The 21,105-nt window shown below is 34.0% G+C and overlaps 1 protein-coding gene across 3 annotated transcripts in view; it reads left to right on the forward strand.

Annotated features, from left to right (window-relative positions):
* LOC144436471 (microtubule-associated serine/threonine-protein kinase 2-like) overlaps positions 1–21,105 on the forward strand; it is a 152,206-nt gene that overhangs the window by 44,365 nt on the left and 86,736 nt on the right. The window contains exon 1 of one of the 3 annotated variants that reach the window (XM_078125272.1): positions 6,511–7,091. The exons of the other annotated variants lie outside the window; for them this stretch is intronic. Coding sequence (XP_077981398.1) covers positions 7,029–7,091 — 63 coding nt within the window. The 5' untranslated portion in view covers positions 6,511–7,028. Of the gene's footprint in view, positions 1–6,510; positions 7,092–21,105 lie in introns of those variants that run through there. 3 annotated transcript variants of the gene reach the window in all.

The following is a 21,105-nucleotide window of genomic DNA, read 5'->3' on the forward strand; positions in this document are numbered from 1 at the left end:
CACTAAACTTCGAAATAAAGGGGTGGCACGTTAAGAATGGTGCCGTAAAACAGGCCATAGTTTGCTATTCTCAATTTGAGTCACTTTAATTTGACAAATTTGATATCAATCTATTAACAAGAAGTTTTACAATGATTTTGGTTTAAAAAATCATCGGAAGGAGTAAAAAAGTTACTGAAAAAATTAGAATTTTGTTTCTCTAATTTTGTGACTTTTGTTACCACAAATTTATCAGTATTATTTTTGCCATAACTGCAGTCTAAATTACTACTCTAAAATAAATTTGGAATGAGTAAAAAAGTTGCTGATAAACAAGAATTTTTGTGATGACATTTTGGCGGGAAAAAAGTTCAGTACTACAAAGTCAAAATTTCAGGATATGGTACATTACACATACAGATGTATTGTGCAAAGGATGTATGTCGTCATTGCAACCCTAAATCAACCACATGTAGTACTTATTGAGTGCAACATGTCTGTGGTTTGAACTAGATCACGTATGGAAAACAGTCTGGAAAAAGAATTCTCAGATAATTGGGGGATTAGGTTCCTGACAGGAGACCTGGAAAGATCACCGGGCAGGTCATGTTCCGGAAATAGGGAGAGGAAATGGAATTCACATGTGTCAGTATAGTAATGTATGGGAAGGTTAAGAGGTCTCAAAAGCAAGGTGCAGTTGATATTTGTTTAGTTGGTTGAGATTCTACACTTTGTTAATTGATGGTTGAAGTACTTAAAATTACTTTGGTGTTTCTGTGGTTTTGGGATGCAATGTGAGGAGAAGTCAGTTTAAATTTGAACAGCTCTAAGGTGAAGTGCGCCCTCATGAGGTAATATTGACAATTTCTTCATGCACATTATACGGTGTACTCCCTTGTGCATAACAGCATTACATAGCATAGACTGGCACCACATTTTCACAAAAAATATAGATTTGTATCCTTATATCTGCATGATCTAATGTCCCACTAACTTGCTTTGTTTTTTTGTCCTCTGAAAAAGATACGGAACTTTTACTGGATATATGATTTATTTAATTCTAAATAACATTTATATCTCTAAACATAAATTTTTTTAATGAAAATAAAATCTCAGCACAGTGTTACTTTTATTATGATTGGAGGGTGGTAGGGATGGGATGGTGGTGAATTTGGGATGCTGGTTATTAGTATTACCACTGTAGAAGTTATGTATACATATATATGTACAAGACTTGGTGCTTTCTTTTCATGAATGTATTTTTTTCAACTATAGAGGGCAGTCTTTTGCATCTACCTTGTAAGAATTTAAGGTTACTTCTGTAATACTTTGATACATTGACACTTTGAACACTTGAATGTGGAATGAATTTCTTTCAAACTGTTTTTAGTCCCCCCCCTCCCCCCACCCCCCTCGAAAGGGATAACTATTACAATGGCCTTTGTCCGTACAGCTGTGCATCTGTCCATCAGTCCGTAGTATGTCTTTTTTCAGACATTCAGTCTCTGATTTCTTTCAAACCTGGCACAAAGGTGACATATGGGAGATATGCATGCCACTTTGTTTCACGACATATGCAAATTTGACCAAATGTGCGGCCATATTTGAAGTACTTCAAAATCAATATTTACAACATAACTCAAAAACTATAATACATATAGAGTCTCCAAATGTCTAATAAATTTATCAGATACAAGCTTTCTTTTAAATAAGACATTGATTGACCTTTGGCCTTGACTTTCAGTTCAGGGTCAATTATCAAAATCAAGCCATTCTTTTTTCCTTTCACAGACACTTTGTAATATTTATTTGCTGCCACTTTATTTTAAATCATGTTCACAAGTTATAGAGAAGAAAAGGATTTCTTTTGGTGCTCATATAACTTTTTACTGAATGATGACCATATTTGGAGTAACAAATCCATATATTACTGCATAAATAAAAAACTTAGATATTCCATTCAAGTGTCTAACCCCATATAATCACGTGCAAGCTTTCTTTTTTACATGGTGACCTTTGCCCTTGACTTTGACCTTCAGGATAGGAAAAGTAATTGCCTTGCCTGGTGCAAATATAGTCCTGTTAAGATCATGTTACAGAATACATTTCAGTCACTTGAAAAAAAAAGAAAAAAGATCAGGTTGTATATGAAAAACAGACAAAAATGTTAAATATGTAAAGCCAATCATTTTAGTATCAGAGGTAACTTACAGGTAGTGAAAATTGTTAAATACAATTTTTTTTCTGTGGAAAAAGAGTGGAAATGTATATTAAATTATTTGAATTGACGTCAGCAGATTGGTGAAGAAGTGTGAAAAAAACAGGTTTTCATTGTATTGTACGCATGTTATTGTTATTTCGTTCTATATGATGTCCGTATTTTGACATTCTGATAATCATAATGTATTTTAATGGAATTTAGGTATGTGCGTCATGTGAAAATGTATCCTTGTATAAATGTGATATCTTGCCTATTTTTGAAAATGTCAGAATATCTGCCTAAGGGTATCCAATGTGTTTTACTGTCTATCTCTCTGATGTTTGGTGCCAACAAAACATCATCAGTGCATGTAATTTAAACCGATGCGATATCATTTCCTTGACGACACAAAAAACGCTGTTTTTTGTCATGTTTCTATGCTCATCAGAATCTTGCTAGGTTATGAGTTGTGTGATAAGAAATTTTTCGGAATGAGAGAAATGGTTGCTATGGAAATACACGTATTAAGATATCTAGGCAACGTGTCTACATTGCAATAAATGTGACACTAGTAGATAACGTGTCTTTGTGAATGACATTGGAGTATATAGACATTGGAGGATGTCTAGGATTGGATGTAGCTAATGTTTTACCAAAGTCTGTCTGTCTGTCTGTTTATGTCTGTCTGTCTGTCTGTTCTTTTGTTGGTGATAGGATATCTGAAAAAGTTAATGGTTGATTCAGATAAAACTGTGTGGAAAGATTACTATATAAGAATCAGTTGATATCTTGTAGATTTTGGTGGAGATCCAATTCAGAATTTAGATTTTAATGACGCTATAATGGAATTTCTACATCTAGTATTAGTAACAGACATTGTATTCTAACCCTTGAGGGCGTCCTTTTTTGGTAATTAACAATGGTAGAACTGCTGTATTAGGAGTGAACTGTTCAATCAGTGTATACATTCTATCAAGTACTAACTAAATCAAAAGTATAATAATTAGTTCAGATATTTTGATTCTAGGGGTAGTTTAGCAAGAGTTTACCAACCTTTTACAAAGTCAGTGTGTTTTAGGGAAATAAAGCCTAATCGAGTGTCAAGGCATAGTACGCTATTTTTTATCAGACTCTAACACCCCTCCCTCAACAAAATTAAAAAAATGAATGTGTCTCGGGATATGTATTAGTACACAGAAAATGATATGCAATGATGTAATATGGACAGTTCATCCGTTTTTTCCATTTTTTTCCTTCATTTTTCCATGGTTTTATGAGATGTCTGTTGATACTACAATGGCAATCAAGGTTTCAGTTTACTAAGAGAGACACAAACTGAAAGTATTGTTGTTCAATGTGGTAGATTACAAATGTGGGTGATAGTGATTCCTGTCTTGTTTGGATAATCAAGATAGTGCATGTGTATGTTCAATAGCATATATTAAACAAGTGGTAACAAAAACTAAGTTTCCGTCTATCTAAGTAAACTGATAACTCACGGCTGATGTTGTATTTTCTGACCTTCTGTATACATGTACATGTGATATGTATACTCCAGTACACCCCCCCCCCCCCCCCCCCTACCGTACAAAAAAAAATTATGAATAAAAATAAAATGCATCTGTTTTTCAATGCGGCTGTTTTATTTTCACATTCTTATATATGGTTGATTTCAGCTTCTATTAGCATTATTTATGGATAGATTAGTTAAAAAATGTTGATAAAATCCTATTCTGCATTTCATGTACTGAAGGGGCCATTATCTTTATTGAAACGTTGCAGCATCATTTATAGTTCCGAGATTCAACTTTTTGTTTATCAATCAATATACATGAAAGGAACATGAGAAAATGAAAAGGAACTATAGTACATGTACATTTGTATAATCTAAAGAAGTGTTCAGAGATGACAAAAAAGTGAGACCATCTTATATCATCTCGTGGCAGTTTCAGGCAGAATGATGAAGTATCATTGATTAATAAGAAAGTGTTTTGTGTCCATTTCTATGATGTCATTTAGTTACCATGACAACTGATCATTGCTAGAGTCGTTTCTGATGCTTGGGCCTACATTTTGTATTTGCAAAGTGATATCGATATCTTGTTTTTCCTTTCTTGTACCACTTTATTGAGAACTGTTTTATGTGATTGTTTTTGTGTCATTGACTGATGATGACTTGATACTCACATGTGAGGATTGCTAGGAGATGTTCCTATAATTAAATTGGTGTGTTTTTCTTTTCTGTTTTCATGCCAGCAGGGGAGATGGGGATGCCAGTATTAGGTTTTGGAGAGGGCTTTAATATTAGCTGGGGAGGGGAAGGAGAGGGGAGTTCAGCAGAAAAATGGCGATGCCAGTATTAGGTATTGATTAGGGGTGTCAGTATTAGTGATTGAGGAGGGGTGTTAATATTTGATGGGGAGGGGGAGGGGAGGGGAGTATTGATAAGGGGTGCCAGTATTAATAAGGGGTGCCAGTATTAAGGGTTATTCTTAATATTAGATGGGGGGAGGGGGGGTTGGGTTTGGTTGGGTTGGGCAGAATTGTATGATTGATTAAACAAAGACGACATGTTAATGACTGTGGGTGGCTTCAGTTGAATTTGAAATTTCATCTCAGATCCTCATTCATGATTGAGCTAGATCTTGAGATTTGATGACATGCATATAACACTAGACTATAGTACATTTCTGATATACAAAACTTTGATGAAATGGACAAGAATGCCTAGAACCATCCTATCGTTAACTTCTTGTTTCCAAATTTTCACAAAATTGACAATATCAGATAAAATCATATTGTCCATTTCATAAACATTTCTTAAACTCCAAATTTTGACAAAATGGACAAGAAAGTCGGGTACAATCCGATCGTCAGTTTCAGATACATTTTTTTGTTTACCAAACTTTGACAAAATGGAGAAACCCATTTCATGTACATTTCTGATATTCCAATAATCTTCAATAACAAGATGACAAAACAGTGACTATATTCAAACTGTACTGTGTGTGATATTACATGTGTATAAGGCATCATTAATTAAATTATTTGTTAGCCGTCCACGTGTGGATAGGTTTTTTGGTAGATTTAGAAAAAATAATCGAATTTTGTTTTGCTCAAAAGGCCATATTTTATTCTATTGCAAATGGCCACACCATACAAATATCTTCAGAATAACCCTAAAAGAGTTCAACTGAATAGATCGACTAAACTTTGGATTTTGACATTCATATTTCAACGAGAGATTTGTAGATTTTAGATACAAACAGAAAATAAACCAACAGGAAAGTGAATTTTACATGACATGCTACAATGTAGCATTGTGTTGTTGTTTTTTTCGGTCCCCTGTCTATCTTGATAAGTTTTGGGGAAACTCAAGGACGGCAAACAAAATATTCAATTGATATTATACAGCCTTAAATGTATATCAAGGAATCTCATGAACTGAGAAAGAAAAAAAAATGACAGAGAAGCAAAGAGATAATAAATTGAATTATAAAATGATAAATTTGATCAATAAATGGATGACTTAATTAGAGCCTGCTATAATGGTGACTAATTGTCATTATAATCAGGATACAATACAAAGTGTGAAGTTGATGTGATTTCCATAAGCTTTTATCTCATCAAGACATATTGTTTTGTTATCTCAAACATTACTACAATCTTTCTGAGTTATTTATTTTGTGTATAGATGATTAGAAATCTATGGATGGTGGTGGTGGTGGGGGGTATTTGATTGCACTAAAACAAGTTCAAGTTTATCAAAACAGGATTGACTAATACATGCCTAATTTGATAAAGATGATAGCTTTCAGCTTCCATCAGTTTTGTTGAATGTTCATTATTTTATTCATATTTAGAATTGTTATATTTTCTTTTTCATAGCATTCTTAAAAGATTTTAAAGAGTGATAGGAAATCAACTTGATGAGATGTAGAACATTGTAATCAAGAGGATTAATGATATGGTCGTTTGATTTTGTAGGTGTAAAGTTGGAGCAGTCAGCTCACAGCAACCTATATGCTAGCAATCACGGTGATCATTAAGAGCATTCAAATGGGTTCTAAAAAGTGTTTTAAATCAGAACAACCATAAATAGTGACATGAATGGCTTGACATACTGGGCAATTAGGCAAGAATTACCATGACAACGATATGTGAAATCAACATATGTTGTATAGTCAGGTCATGAATAATTCATAACTAGTGTACTCTGATTGGTTGATGATAATGTGGTAGTATTTACATGTCTGGTATGAGTGAATCAGATGCCAGTGAGAGAGTTTATAGATATCACTTTAAAGAAATATCTGTCAGCAGTCTGTGAGTCAGTGGTTAGCAAACGTCACCAGGGCTGAGTTTATGTGAACTAGTTGCTGTCACCGTCATGTAGTACAAACCAGTTTGAAGGACTGCTTCTCTGTAGAGACACAGAAAGCAGTCTCAATATTCTACCTGCTGTGAAGCCATCAGTGATGGACATACTGTAGATGTTGTCATTTTCTCTCAACGTGAGGTTTCTTAGAAACCAAGGATCATTTCTAAGCCAGCATGTCGATAAACTGTCGACAGCCGATCATCAAGACATCCTAAGACTTAGGTACACAGTACATGACTAGCCATTGTCTACTTTCGAAGTCAGTTTGTGTTGGGTTTTTTTTTTTTACCTGATGTTGTTTTCAATAGCCTCTTCTTGTGTGATGACCCTAAGACACTGTTGACTTTATAATACAAGACTGCAGTACTGTGATCCAATTCACAACTACTTCACATACTGTTGTGGCAGTCTCCAGACCAGCATTCTACTGTAGGTGAAAACTTCAAAGAACTATTATCAGCTGCAACCATGATGAAACCACTGCACGAACGCCGCCCTAAGGCTCATGTCCCGTGTAGGATTCAGATTGTGGTAAGTTTTGAGGCTTCCTTCCGAGGTCTTGATGTTTGATATTTATCTGCACTTAACAGCTGTTTCCCTCCCAGAGTGACCTGACCTTAAAATGGTTTCAATGTTTACAAAAATTAAGTCTCTTACCAGTCTGACATTGTAGATAAAATATTTTGAGTTATTTTATTGGAAAGAGAAAAAAAAGCTGTCTTGTGGACTTCATACTGTTAATATACCGATATGCCTTATTTATACAAGTTACTGAGGCACATCATATGAAACGAACAAACAGAGGTATAGAATTTCTATGTATGAAATATTTCTAATAGCAACATGTACCCAAGTGCATCGAGATCGAGTCAGCCAGCCAGCCAGCCAGCCAGCCGTAATTCTAATTATAAAAAAAATATTACAGTCTGTCTCTGGCATTCTCTAGTACAATGTTGAATAATACTTCAACAGCTGAGTTTTCATTAGTCAGTTGTCCACTGCTCTCATCTCCTTAGTTCTTTCTTTTTATCTTTAAGTTGTGCGATATGCAGTGAAAGCTTGTCATTGCTTTATTTGTTGGATGTGAGTATTGTTTGAGAATGGATGTTCATGAACTCTGGGTTCATAGTTATTAAAAGAAAATTTCTACCCAAGAGTTGAAACCTTATCTCTCAAATTTATTCATATATAATATTGTTTGTATTCTTACCGTAAGCGTAGTTTCAATAATATGAATAAGGAGAGTGAATTATTTTGTACTTAGGGTCCTAAAAAATCATCTCTCTCTCTCTCTCTCTCTCTCTCTCTCTCTCTCTCTCTCTCTCTCTCTCTCTCTCTCTCTCTCTCTCTCTCTCTCTCTCTCTCTCTCTCTCTCTCTCTCTCTCTCTCTCTCTCTCTCTCTCTCTCTCTCTCTCTCTCTCTCTCTCTCTCTCTCTCTCTCTCTCTCTCTCTCTCTCTCTCTCTCTCTCTCTCTCTCTCTCTCTCTCATTTTCATAGATTTAAGTGAATATGGAAACATCTCAAATACTGTTTCTGAGTATATTTATCTTTGAAAATATCAATTCAATGTTATTTCTGCACATCAGAAGGACTTTTATCTCATTCTGACATGTTTGCTATTATAGAATAACAAAAATAAACTAAAAATAACCTCAGTTTCTGTTTGTACTGATGAGTGTTCAACTTCTCGTTTTTGGTTTCATTGTCAATAAACAACTCTTGAATCGGCCTTAGGAACAGAAAAGAAGAAAGTATTGAAGGTAACCATAACGATAGCAATGTGTGATGTCAAATCAGGGCTAGGACTGTGTAGGTCAGATTTTAGTCCGATCTTTGAAATACAACTTGTAAAATCTAAGTCTATAGGAAGAATAGATGAGAAAGAAATCAACATATATAGTGAAAGAGCTGTCACTGTTTTAACTTTTAAATGCTATATGTTGCATTGTTCAGTTTAGCATACAACCAGGTATGGATGGGTCCTTATCTTAGGACCCCCAATAATCTCTCACTATTTCATATGACCAAACTTATACAACATGCAATGCAGTTTCTGATGAGAATTATTATACTGAAATTAAAGGAATGAATGTGTTATTTTATAATAAAGATACATTCATCGATTTGATGTTTATGTTACTATCGAAGAAAGAATATATTTATTAGTAAATGTAGTGAAAGTATAGTGAACGGTGTGGCTTTCATCTCGGTGTAAGGAAAATTGTCTCTTTTCACATCATGGCTTTATAACACATGATTGATGTAGATGTATGTACGTACGTAGTCCCTGAACTAAGCACTGTTGGCCTTCACAGGACATTAGAAGTCTGTATGTATAGTGTGTCAGGTTTACTTGGGTGGATGACATTGAACTTGTTTTTTTCAGAATTAAATGTTTGCCTTGACTGGACCAGTTTATGCAAATTATGTCTATTTCATTATTCTATTCAAATTACTCTATTCAGATTGACTGATGTGTACATGTATGTGTAACAGTGTATGTGTGAAATTGACTGCACTTCATTTCCCCTGGCAAAATGAATCAGTTTCTTCCATCTTCTTAGATTAGATGGAACTCGTAAAAAATGGAGTTTAAAGAATTCACTGTTTCTCGTCAAGGTCAGAACTTGTCTAAATTTTAATGGCAATAAAAGTGAGCTATTTAGTAAGTCAGTACTTTCCATCTTAGATGAGATGAGACTCGTAAAAAATGTAACTAACTGAATTTGCTGTTGCTTTTCAAGGTCAGAACTTGTCAAATTTTTTATTGAAATAAAAGTGAAAGCTATAAATTTAGAAGTCAATTTGAAGACGTCGTCATTTCTTGCCACAGGCAGAGCATCACTAATATAGTAAAAAAACACTAAATTCGTCATCTTAGTGTGTAATATTCCTCCTGTTAATGTTAATTTCACTTCAAATTTTACTGATTAATTTTCTATCACATATAACTGATAAAATATGACTGTCATTGTTTTTATTCTTTAAAAAAAAAAATTAAAATCATGCATAAATTTGAAATATTCTTTGGGAAAGTCGATAAAAAATGTGACTAGTAAATTGTACCACTATTGGCAGAATTTTTATTTTTATTAGATGTATAAAGACCATAATTGTCTGTAAATATGAAGAAAATATCACTGAAAAGAGAAAAGCAGTTCTTACAATTATTGGGGTTTTGACGATTTATTGCTCTTCAAGAGAACATGCAAACATTCAACGTGTACTGTTGGTGTAGGTGTTACATGGAAGGTACATTGTATTGTTAAATGAAGCCAGATTTCAATTAAATGGACACATGCAGCGATAACAATATATGGTCACCCTGACAGCCACGGATTCTGTAGAGAAACATTATGGCTTTTCTTCAGGAAAACATGCAAATATTTCATGTGTATTTTTTGCGTAGGCGTTACAGAAAACATATTAGATATTAATTAATTGGAGATAATTAGAGAGAGAGAGAGAGAGAGAGAGAGAGAGAGAGAGAGAGAGAGAGAGAGAGAGAGAGAGAGAGAGAGAGAGAGAGAGAGAGAGAGAGAGAGAGAGAGAGAGAGAGAGAGAGAGAGAGAGAGAGAGAGAGAGAGAGAAATAATGATGCCTCTTGAGGAAAACATGCACACATGTAAATGTATCATGTATTGCTTGTGTAAGCATTGCACAGCATCTATTGTTAATTAAGCTAAATTGTTGATTATCGAAATAGCAAGAGAGTCATAGCCAAGGATTCTGTCGAAAAAATATTATGGCTTAGCATGTTGTTTTTACAGGTGAATATGCAAACATGTAATTTGTATTTGTTTGCGTGGGTGGGTGTTACACAATGTGTATCATTAATTAAGCCAAGTGTAAATAATTAAATCAGATTATTAGATAGACACATTATGTTTATAACATGATGGTCATAGAATGCGATGATGTAATGTGTGTGGTAATTATCGGATGAATAGACGTGACAAATTATGATAACTACCCCAAAAGGAAAAGATTATTTTAACTGAAATTACCTCTTGATATGTATCATAAAAAAACGGATTTTAGTGTCACACAATGAGCTGGGAATTTTTTAAACTGTCAAGAAATATATTAGAACATAGAAAACAAGTGAAAGCAAGAAAATTCCAGAAAATGAATAAAGACAAAATAATTTTTTTTTTTTAAAAAGAAAGAAAACAAATGCAAATGTTGAAATGATTGCACAGGCAATTTTTGTCAATGTTTTTGTTGTAGATGAGTTTTCTTAATATCTTGAATTAATTTTGTATTTTCCACCACCAGAATACAGTTCAGAAAACCTTACCTGTTATTTGACTTTACACTGAGTCTACAGTGTAAGCTTTTTAATACTCAGGTGAAAATACTTGTACAAAATTTTGATTAAAGTATTCTACATGTAGTATAATGTTAATGTCACATGCATGTCTTCTATAACATTACAATTGTCTTCTAGTATCAGAACAGTTGATTACATGGTTGGAATTTTTGCAACATTTTTTAATACGTATAATAAATTACGTCATATGATCATTTATAAGCTATATCTTATACAAGATTTGAGTTCTCTCAATTACAAATGATGACTAAGTCTGCTTTAGTAAGCAGAGTACTGTGAGTGCCTTTTAGGAAAAATGACGTATAAACTCAGCTTGTGCCCTTTAATTATGCAAAATGTCAATTTTTCGTCTCAAGCATATCTCTGTTGTCGTCATGAGATCATATTTGCAAATATTACAAGTATATAAATTGTTATTATAAAGCATATATCGCTCCAGTACGTATACAATTTCAATTTAAAAAACAGATATGAAATATGAGACCCATCATATTCAGATTACCTCTTTGGATTTCAAATATTATTGAGTACAGACCACTTTAATGTAGAGATGAAAGGATATTAATCATACGAGAAAGATAAACCAAACACCAAGTTATGCGATAAAAAACGAAGATGAAAAATATGGCTGTTAATGTGTGCGTATAGATTTGATGTCATTCACACATAGGGTATAGAATTGCCTGTATATGTACCCGGTATACATATAATATGTTTGTATTTCTCTATTCTCTGCGTTTTCTCATGAGTAAAGAATTTATGGAATACTGGCTTTCTTTTGAACATTTTAAATTGTCCCAAGACATTTAATGAATGATGCTAATTTGTGGAATGTATTTATTTTGACAAGTTGCCATTAGACATGCTATCCAACTTACGGAGGAGATTGAATGCGGTACATCGAACTTGTGTCGCACTGGGCTTTGTTTAGTGAAAGATATGACATCTGTGGTTTCACTTCTTCCATTAACCTTTTCACCCCTGTAAGTTTGTTTTCTTTTGGTTTAGTCATGTTATTCTCTATAGGGTGGATCAATTTACTTTAACCTGCATAGGGGTGATTCTGTTAATATTACAGATGGACGGTTGTATATTGGCGGGTGTAAAGTGATTGCTTATAATGTCACCATGTGTTTTTAGCACAACTGAACTGAGGTTCAGTAGTGCTATAGGGATCGCCCGGCGTCTGTCTGTCTGTGTGTGTGTGTGTGTGTGTGGATGTGTGTGTGTGTGTGTGTGTGTAAACAACTTAAAGTCAAAAACTGCTGAACCGATTGCCATGATATTTGGTGGGTCCATTACCTTGGGTGTCTAGTTGGGAAATTGTTCAAATCAAAATGATTGCATCACAGGTGTGTGATTTGGGTCAAAAAATGTGATTTTTGGTCAAAAAACTTAAACTCAGAAACTACTGGGCAGATTGGTGCGAAATTTGGTGGGAAGATTCTTTAGGGGGTGTAAAGTAAGATTTGTTCATGACATGATGATTCCATAAGTGATATGCAAATTAGGGCTCAAAATGTGTCTTTTTGGTTAAAAATCTATAATTCCAAAACTACTGAGCAGATTGGGCTGAAATTTGATGGGGATGCATCTAGGGATGTATGGACGAAGATATATTAAGCATACAATGATTCCATGAGTGATATGCAAATTAGGTGTAAGAATGTTCATTTTTGGTCAAAAACTTATATCTCAAAAAGTACTTGGTCAATGAGTCTGAAACTTGGCGAGATGTGTCTGAAACTGTTATTCTGCAGATTTTCTTCAAAATATTTTGACAAAATTGGCCCTAGCGACCATGACCATGCCCTTTAGCAACAACCAAATGGCAGTATATTTTGGTCAAATAACAACATCATCAGGTAGGCAAGTGAGTAAACATTCAAAAAATGTATGCAAATACCCTAGCAACCATGACCCCGCCCATAGCAACAGCCAAACAGTGGTGTATTTCACAAAGATAACAACAGGGTTTAATAGACAATTGAATAAACATTCAAAAAATGTATGTAAATTTGCATAGCAACAAGACCACACCCATAGCAACAGCCAAATAATCACATATATTGCAAAGATAAGAACAGGAATAGAAAGACAAATGAATAAACATTCAAAAAATGTATGCAAATACCCTAGTAACCATGACCACGCCCATAGCAACAGCCAAACGGTGGTGTATTTCACAAAGATAGCAATGGGGTTTAATAGACAAATGAATAAACATTCAAAAAATGTATGCAAATACCCTAGTAACTGTGACCACGCCCATAGCAACAGCCAAACAGTGGTGTATTTCACAAAGATAACAATGGGGTTTAATAGACAATTGAATAAACATTAAAAAAATGTATGTAAATTTGCCTAGCAACAAGACCACGCCCATAGCAACAGCCAAATGATCACGTGTATTGCAAAGACAATATCAGGAATTCATACACAAGTGAACAAAAACATACATAAATGTATGCAAATATATCTAACAACATGACCAAGCCCATAGCAACAGCCAAATGATAGCATTTATCGTAAAGATAGCAACATGGTTGGATAGGCAACTGGATAGTTATTCAGCAAATGAACACCTATTGTTAGCATGGACTAGCATATGGATAAACATTTTTAAAAACTGTACAGTTGTGCTACAACGCCATTGGCAGTATTTTTGATGGATGTTGCTGTATGATATGAATCATAATGATAAGCTTGGAGAAATTACTACGACTACTGCTGTGTTTTTACAGACGGGTATTTTTTCTCTCTTTTCGCAATTACAGTATTGATGGGAGGCAGACAGATTAGCACCACATGCAAAATGTTTATAAACCGTACCAAAAAAAAATGTTATATTAGAAAGTTGAACAATACGTTTATCAATCATTGGCAAAGTTGAATTACTTTCCCTTCATACTGCCAAATGTTTGAATGTCGTATGTCTACAACATGTTATGACCCCGACATACAAAAATGACAAATAAACTATGTTATTGTCCTAAATATGCTAATCATCTTATGAATATTCATAATGTATTGAGTGATGGGATCAGTTGGAGAACAGCAGTGAAAAACTAATTAAATATGCAAATTTTTGTGCATGTTCATATTGAGTGGAAGGATCAATTGAAAAGTAGAAGTAAAAACAAAATAAATATGCTAATCATCATATGAATATTCATAATGTACAGTAGGATCAGTTTGGAAGTTAAATGAAAAAACCTGAATAAATATGCTAATTATCTTGTGCATATCAATTGGAGAGTAGAAGTAAAAGTGAATATACTATTCATATGAATATTCATGATGTATTGAGTGATCAGATCAGTTGGAGAGTAGAAGTAAAAAACCTCAATAAATATGCTAATTATCTTGTGAATATTCGTAATGTCTTGAGTGAAACTTAAGGATTTAGAGTACAAGTACAAGCACATTTGTATAGTAAAGATGTCTATAAATCAAATAAATGTAAGGTCAAGTGGGGTGGTTGTATCAACATGTAGCATGCTTAGTAGTAAGATGATGAATATGCTTAGGGTAAACTATAAATTTTGTTGGCAGTAAAAACATTAATCAAAACTTTAAAAAAAAAGTATTCAAAATTTTCCTAACTTTGTGAAAGACACCTTTCACTTGTTACTGCCAATCGATTGTACAATAATATGGTAACTGTGATCTTGGTCAGCAAGTAAGCTACGCCTTATTTATAATGAGTTACATGCACAATGTAGGTCGTTATTTGATCCGTACCATGACACTAAAAGTGATATGAAGTGCAATGTTTCATTACAGCCACTGAAAACTGTGTCATAAGCAGTGTGTTTTCTAATGATAGTCAAATTTTGTTGTTGTGAGTCAAAATTAGAAAAACTGGCATTTCTTGTGAGTCACCACATAGTAAGAGATAGGGGAACACCAAATTTTGGTGCGTCACTAGAAATTGTGTGCGTGTCAAATTGGCTTAGAAGTCATAAGTAACATCAATATACATATTATCATTATGAACCAAAGAGACAACGTAATGCTAGTTACTTAGCTCATGTCAGGATTTATGTGATGTCTAACACTCCAGTGATCAAATGTACCACAATTTATATACATGTATATACTATTTAACAGTCCATGTCACTAGTATTCCCAAGAATGCCGATTTAAGTTTTGAAGGTTGTGGAAAACCCTACCGTTAATCAATTTTTATGTGTTTGATACTGGAAATCTAGATTTTTAAACAGTCTTCAGCAAGTTCTCAAAGACTCATTTTCACTAATTTAATACCAGACTGGTACATTGTGTTCATGTACAAGAAGGCATTTTAGTCACTACTTAATTTTGTGTTTTTGTTTTCCAGTGAAATTAGCAAAAATAAGTCTGTAGCGAAAATTTCCACGTTTACAGTATCTGAAAGCAGTCAAAGGAAACTTCTTCCATTTACCAAATAGTAACTACTGTCACAAAGTCACAAATCATAGACTTACTCTCAGTCTTTGGGCATTTTTCACTCTTTGTTTGAATTGTGTGAAATAACAACCTGAGTGAGTTGTTGTGAGCAGTTGGGTGAACACTAAGGCTGGGCCCAAATGGAGTCGACTAATAATTGGGAAAAATTTAAAAAGAAGTTGACCACATTTTCCTTCACAAAATTTGAAATGAATAACAACTTCAAAACTTTTGAAGATTATGAGAAAAGGGAAAATTTCCCAAGGGATTGGTGGTGCCAGTCTACTCAAATCATAGAAATGGATGTCAGATATTTTATGCCCCAATATTTTTGTTCATTCAGCCAAGGCAATTGTGTGTGACACAATGAGCCTTGTCACTTTGAAACAATATTACGGGTAGTTGACAGAACCCTTATGTCACAAATAGTTTCAGGCTGAATGAAGATAAATATTGGAGAATAATATGACAAATTGGGGAAACTAATGCTGATTTTGAGCAGTGTGATTCTAATTTTAAAAGTCATGAAACCAAAATGACATAGATGTATGTGTCAGTGTCATTATAAACAATCAGGGTGTAAATTCCATATTTACTGTTTGAACACATGTATATGTACAACTTGGCTTGTGCATGGTATAGTGTGTTTTGAATCAAAGACGTTGGAGATCTCTGTAACATCTTCGGTTGAATTGACAAGTTATGGTCATATTTGCTATGTACAATATGCATATTAGATCATATACACGTACACATAAAACAATAATTTTACCACAAAACATAAATTTTACCTCATTGTTGGCAGCTATTTCTCGTATGATAACTTAAAGTAATTTAGTTTCAATAGCAGAATAAGAATGAGTAAATTGCTGTCCAGAATGAAAATTCTTGATAAAAGAGAGCACACCAGAGTCGCTTTGGATTTACATATGAGCCAGTTTACAAGAGTGTTTATCATCAGTTGTTGAGATACTAATTAGCGCATGGTCATGACATTCTTACCTTATGAAAAGAGTCACTACCTGTGACAGCAAAACAGTTATGTCCTCCTCCCTGGTACTGGTTTGACGTTATTCTGTGTCTATCACCTACGTGTGTGATTATTATAGAACTTAGAAGACACTTGGTTGGTATTGAGAATCAAGTGTGAATTACGTCATTCGGTGCATTGGCAACTATAACATGTTATTTTTCAACATCAAGGGTACTTGTGTTTATGTTACGAAAACAGGAAGAGACGGCCTCCCAAGACGAGACAACAAACGTGTACGTCATGGGATCAACGAAATACGAATGTACATTTAAAGTTATGCTGCCAATATTGTAAATTTGCTCTTGAATTTCGCTTAAAAAAGCATAAACGATGTTGGCAAATTGCGTTCCTTTGGTCGGCAGAGATGACATTGACCACAACAAATTGTGCATTTACACATTCCAAATTTAAATTTTCTGGTCAGATTCTCTTTAATACCTTTGGTTGCCAGAGATTATATTGACCACAACGAACTGTTTAGGCGTTTATTGTTAAATTTACAAGTTTTTTCTGGTTGGTAATACTCATACCGCTGATGCTACTGGCAAAAGTGGAATACAGAACATCTTTGAGGCAAAATGTCATATGAATTGAAATTAAGAAATTCATGATATTACAAAATTGTACTTAGCTGTATCTCCATGGGTATTATATTTTTAATCTGACAATCACCAATATAGTAATATTATTAAGTTGTTGAAATACCAATTTATTATTAGGCCCAAAGACAAAAATTGTTTGGTTCCAAATATTCAACCCCACCTAGTTTTTCACTGCTGACCCTAACATTTTTTTTACATATTCAAGCAAAAAATAATAAAATTGTGAAAACTGTGAAGTCTCCCCAGAAATAGTGGATTCAGAAACTGACATTAACAACAGAAAACTGTTCTTCCAATCTGTAATGGCTGTACATCTGATGGGAAGAAACCAATAACACAGAGACCATTTGGAAAACAACAAAAAACATAACTACCTGAACTAGACACTCACACATGAAAAAAAAATATAGAAATAAAAAAATCTACCTACCCCACATATAGTGTAATTGGAACACATAATTTTTTTTTCTTAGGCCTTTTTATAATAAAACAATATTGACTGTTACATTGTTTGAAATGTTCGCATCATCACAGTACATATAAGTGTAACAAGTGCTACAACTTTATATGGGAAAGGTGATTTGTCGAAAATCGATGGCGTCATATGTTATATCTTCACAAGACAATGAAATTTTATTGACAGTAAGATAAAGATTGACTTATTACCCCTTTCACCATGTCTGATGCGTTGTAATGGTCCGTTATACAGTCAGATAGCATTCCTCGTCTACTTCAAATTCCGATAGTATAGTGTGGTTGTCAGTGTCATACTCTACTATGCTCCATCACATCTTAAAGAGGTCCAATCATTGGTAAATCAGAATTCTGTTGTAGCTGTTGCTTTTTTTTGTAACATTATCCTGTTCACCACGTAAGAATCGGATGATTTGGCTTGAAAAATGGGATCCACGAATAATATCAATATTAAATATTAATGTGGAAATATAGATCTGCTCTACTTTCATATTTATAATTAATACATCACAGTAATGAAAGATTTATTGGCAAGCTAGTGATTTCACTAAAAAAAAAAAGTATCCTCGAGTTAATATTTAATACAAATATTTAATACCAAAATGTAGACCTCCACTTGTAAAGATCTAGACTACTAAAAACCATACTCTCTAAACATATTTCTAGATGTTGAACTTTCATATCTCTTCTACTTTTCAGACTTAGATGTCATGTAATTTTGAATATAGATGCTTGTAAGTATTTTTGTAGATGTTTAACCTTTTGAAGAAAGACAGGTCTATTCATACTTGTGATAAGACACCATGTAACTCTCCGATTATAAAAAAAAACCCGTACTCTGTGAACACATCCATCGATGTTGAACCTTTCACTGTACCTCATTTTAATCAGAACTTAAGAACTCTTGTCCTGATGCATGGCTTACTAGAGTTTCAGGAAAACCAACAAGTTGAAGAGCTGGGCAAAGCAAAGCAATCAAACGGTACCTGTACATTTTTGATAGTTCCGCTTTGCCAAGATTTGAGATTTAATCCAATACTCAGTTTACTAATTGACCTTCGGGGTCACTTATAAGACGAAGAATCAACCTCTAACGGAATGTAGCCGGATCAAGGGAATAAAAGGTGTAATTGAGAATGGGAATAGCCACCGTTATTATCATTCAAAGTAGAGAAAATTCACTGCATGAAAAGCCGGGGTGCATAGATACATGTGCCTTGAAGGTACAAAACATAGTATTACATACAATGTATAACAGTAGATGATGGCAGCGACCTTATAAGGTCATGCAACAGGTCAGAGATTGAAACTGATGAGGACTTCTGGATCATAAGATTACCTTAGATACTGTAATCTTTGCCGGAAATCAAGTGTAACACAGCTACTGTACAGTTCTACAAAGAACACTTGTCTCAGACAGTTAAAAGAAAACGGTAAATCAGAAACTGTAATGTTGCAAAATAATAAAACTGAAGTTTCTTCTCATCACGGTTGTACAAGTGCCAATATTTATTCTTCAGGAATCATGTTGGCTATAAAAACTGATTGTATTGCAGTGTAAAATAAATTGAATAATCTTAGCTACAGATTTTTCTCCTGCCATGTACATAGGTGAATTGTCAGAACTATCCAAACCATCATTTAGTCAGTCACTTTATAAACATGATTTCATGTAAAACTGTACATTAGGATTACTGTCATTACTCTCAGTATTTTTATATCCTGATTATTAAAATGAGCAATTTCCTAATACTCCCAAAATGTAGTCTTCATCCTAATCTCTTCACAAATGATGTTACCATAGTTTTTCACTCATGTGAAATTTTTTTTTTTACACACATGCCCACACACTCAAATAACTTTAAATACAAAAGAAGCAATTATAAAAAGGTACATTGCACTGTTGGGATGTAGAACTACATGTAGAAGTACATGTAGACAAGTTGCCATGTTGATTATCAGTTGGAAAGTAAACAATTGAAGCCCTTCAAATCAAGTCCATGTGTAAATTTTTCAGCAGAAGCGTACACACATCATGTATTTCTACTGCACTGTAAAAGAAAAGCAATGCTTTAACACTTTCCAATGTGATTGGGTGAAGGATTTTGCTGTGTGTATTGTGTCTGTATTATTGTTAGTCTAGATTTGAACTGTGTCTACCTTTGTGTTAAAAACATCATATCCTACATGTATATGAATGAAGCACTAAGGCACCTTCCTTTCTCGTGTAAGTGCTATAACAGAAGCATGACTATTTTTTTTAGGTCATTTCTTAGAAAGCCACAGACAAGTCTATATGTTAATGGTACACACCTACATGTATTCATGGTCACACACACACACACACCTACAGACAGACACACACTCTACGAGCCCACACACGCACAACTACATAGTGAATTTGAGTCAATGTGTAACATCTCTGGTAAGGTTGAGTTGAATTTTGTGTCCAATATGTGAACAAATTACATTAGAGAACGTGATGGTATTCGATATTAAAAAGGTAAAAAAGAAATTGCATTTTAACAAAAATGCATTTTTAGAAAATGCATTTCACTAAATGAAATAGGTTGAGGTTCCAGGAAATAGAAAAAAGTTGTTACATATAACATTTAATCAGAGACTTAAAGTCTGGTATCTAATCAGCGACGTGAAGTCTAGTATCAGAAGTATATTCAGCTTAAAGCTACGGATGTACTTCAGGCTTTTAAACGCTTCCAGTCTTGTAAGAAACAGAAATACATTGTATTGATACAAGATTATGTATCCCAGAGGATTTGGGATTGAGAGAATGACAGTGATGTCTTCATTTGAAAGCGTGGTTGGTTGATGCAGACTTTGATATCCTCTCAGCACTTTATTTATTGTATTCAATATTTTACTTAAACGAAGCACAGGCAGCCAGAAAACAGACTCGAATTCTTACGTGTTTTAAAATCTACCTGCTGTTCTAGATGACGTCTAGTATCCCCACATGATGTAAGTTTTAATGAATTGGCATGAGCAGACAGGATCAACTAATCTTTTGAAGTAAACATTTTATATTTAATACATGTATTCGCAACATGACTTCCTAATATCTACGAGAGTTGAGCCGTTGCTACTTGAAACGATGGTGTGATTTGATGTTTGAATAATGAACTATTGGTCGTTTAGCTAACTGTGTAACGAGAAGACATAGTCAAGATCAACCAGTGAAGGATCTAAGCTAACCTAGGCCTGTAAATGACTAAGTATAATCCAGAAATATTCTTTAACGAGCCAGAGTTCATGAGGCCGCACACACAGATATCAAATACCGTACGGACACTAGCCTACAAATCATCCTTCATACCAGACTCTATTAAGTTATGGAATCAATTACCACCATCTGCAGTTTCTTGTGTCACACTCGACAAATTTAAAAAAGAAATTATCACCAATCAAATGTACATGTACATGTAGATAAACCCAAGTTCAGCTTGAAGCTGGTTTGAGATTGGTTTGTACAACATTTGGGCAACAGTAGGCGATAATCAATTGATATCTGTACTAATTTGGAAGAAGAAGAAGAACAACCTTGAACATGAGCTATCCATCCATCCAGGATTGTATAGTAGTACATAATTGATACTGGCATGATGATAGAAGTTATTTCTTCCTGGCAAAGGGTCGTTAATTTTTATGATGACG

The sequence above is a fragment of the Glandiceps talaboti genome, chromosome 6, assembly GCF_964340395.1.
Source record: "Glandiceps talaboti chromosome 6, keGlaTala1.1, whole genome shotgun sequence".
Classification (NCBI taxonomy): Eukaryota; Metazoa; Hemichordata; class Enteropneusta; family Spengelidae; genus Glandiceps; species Glandiceps talaboti.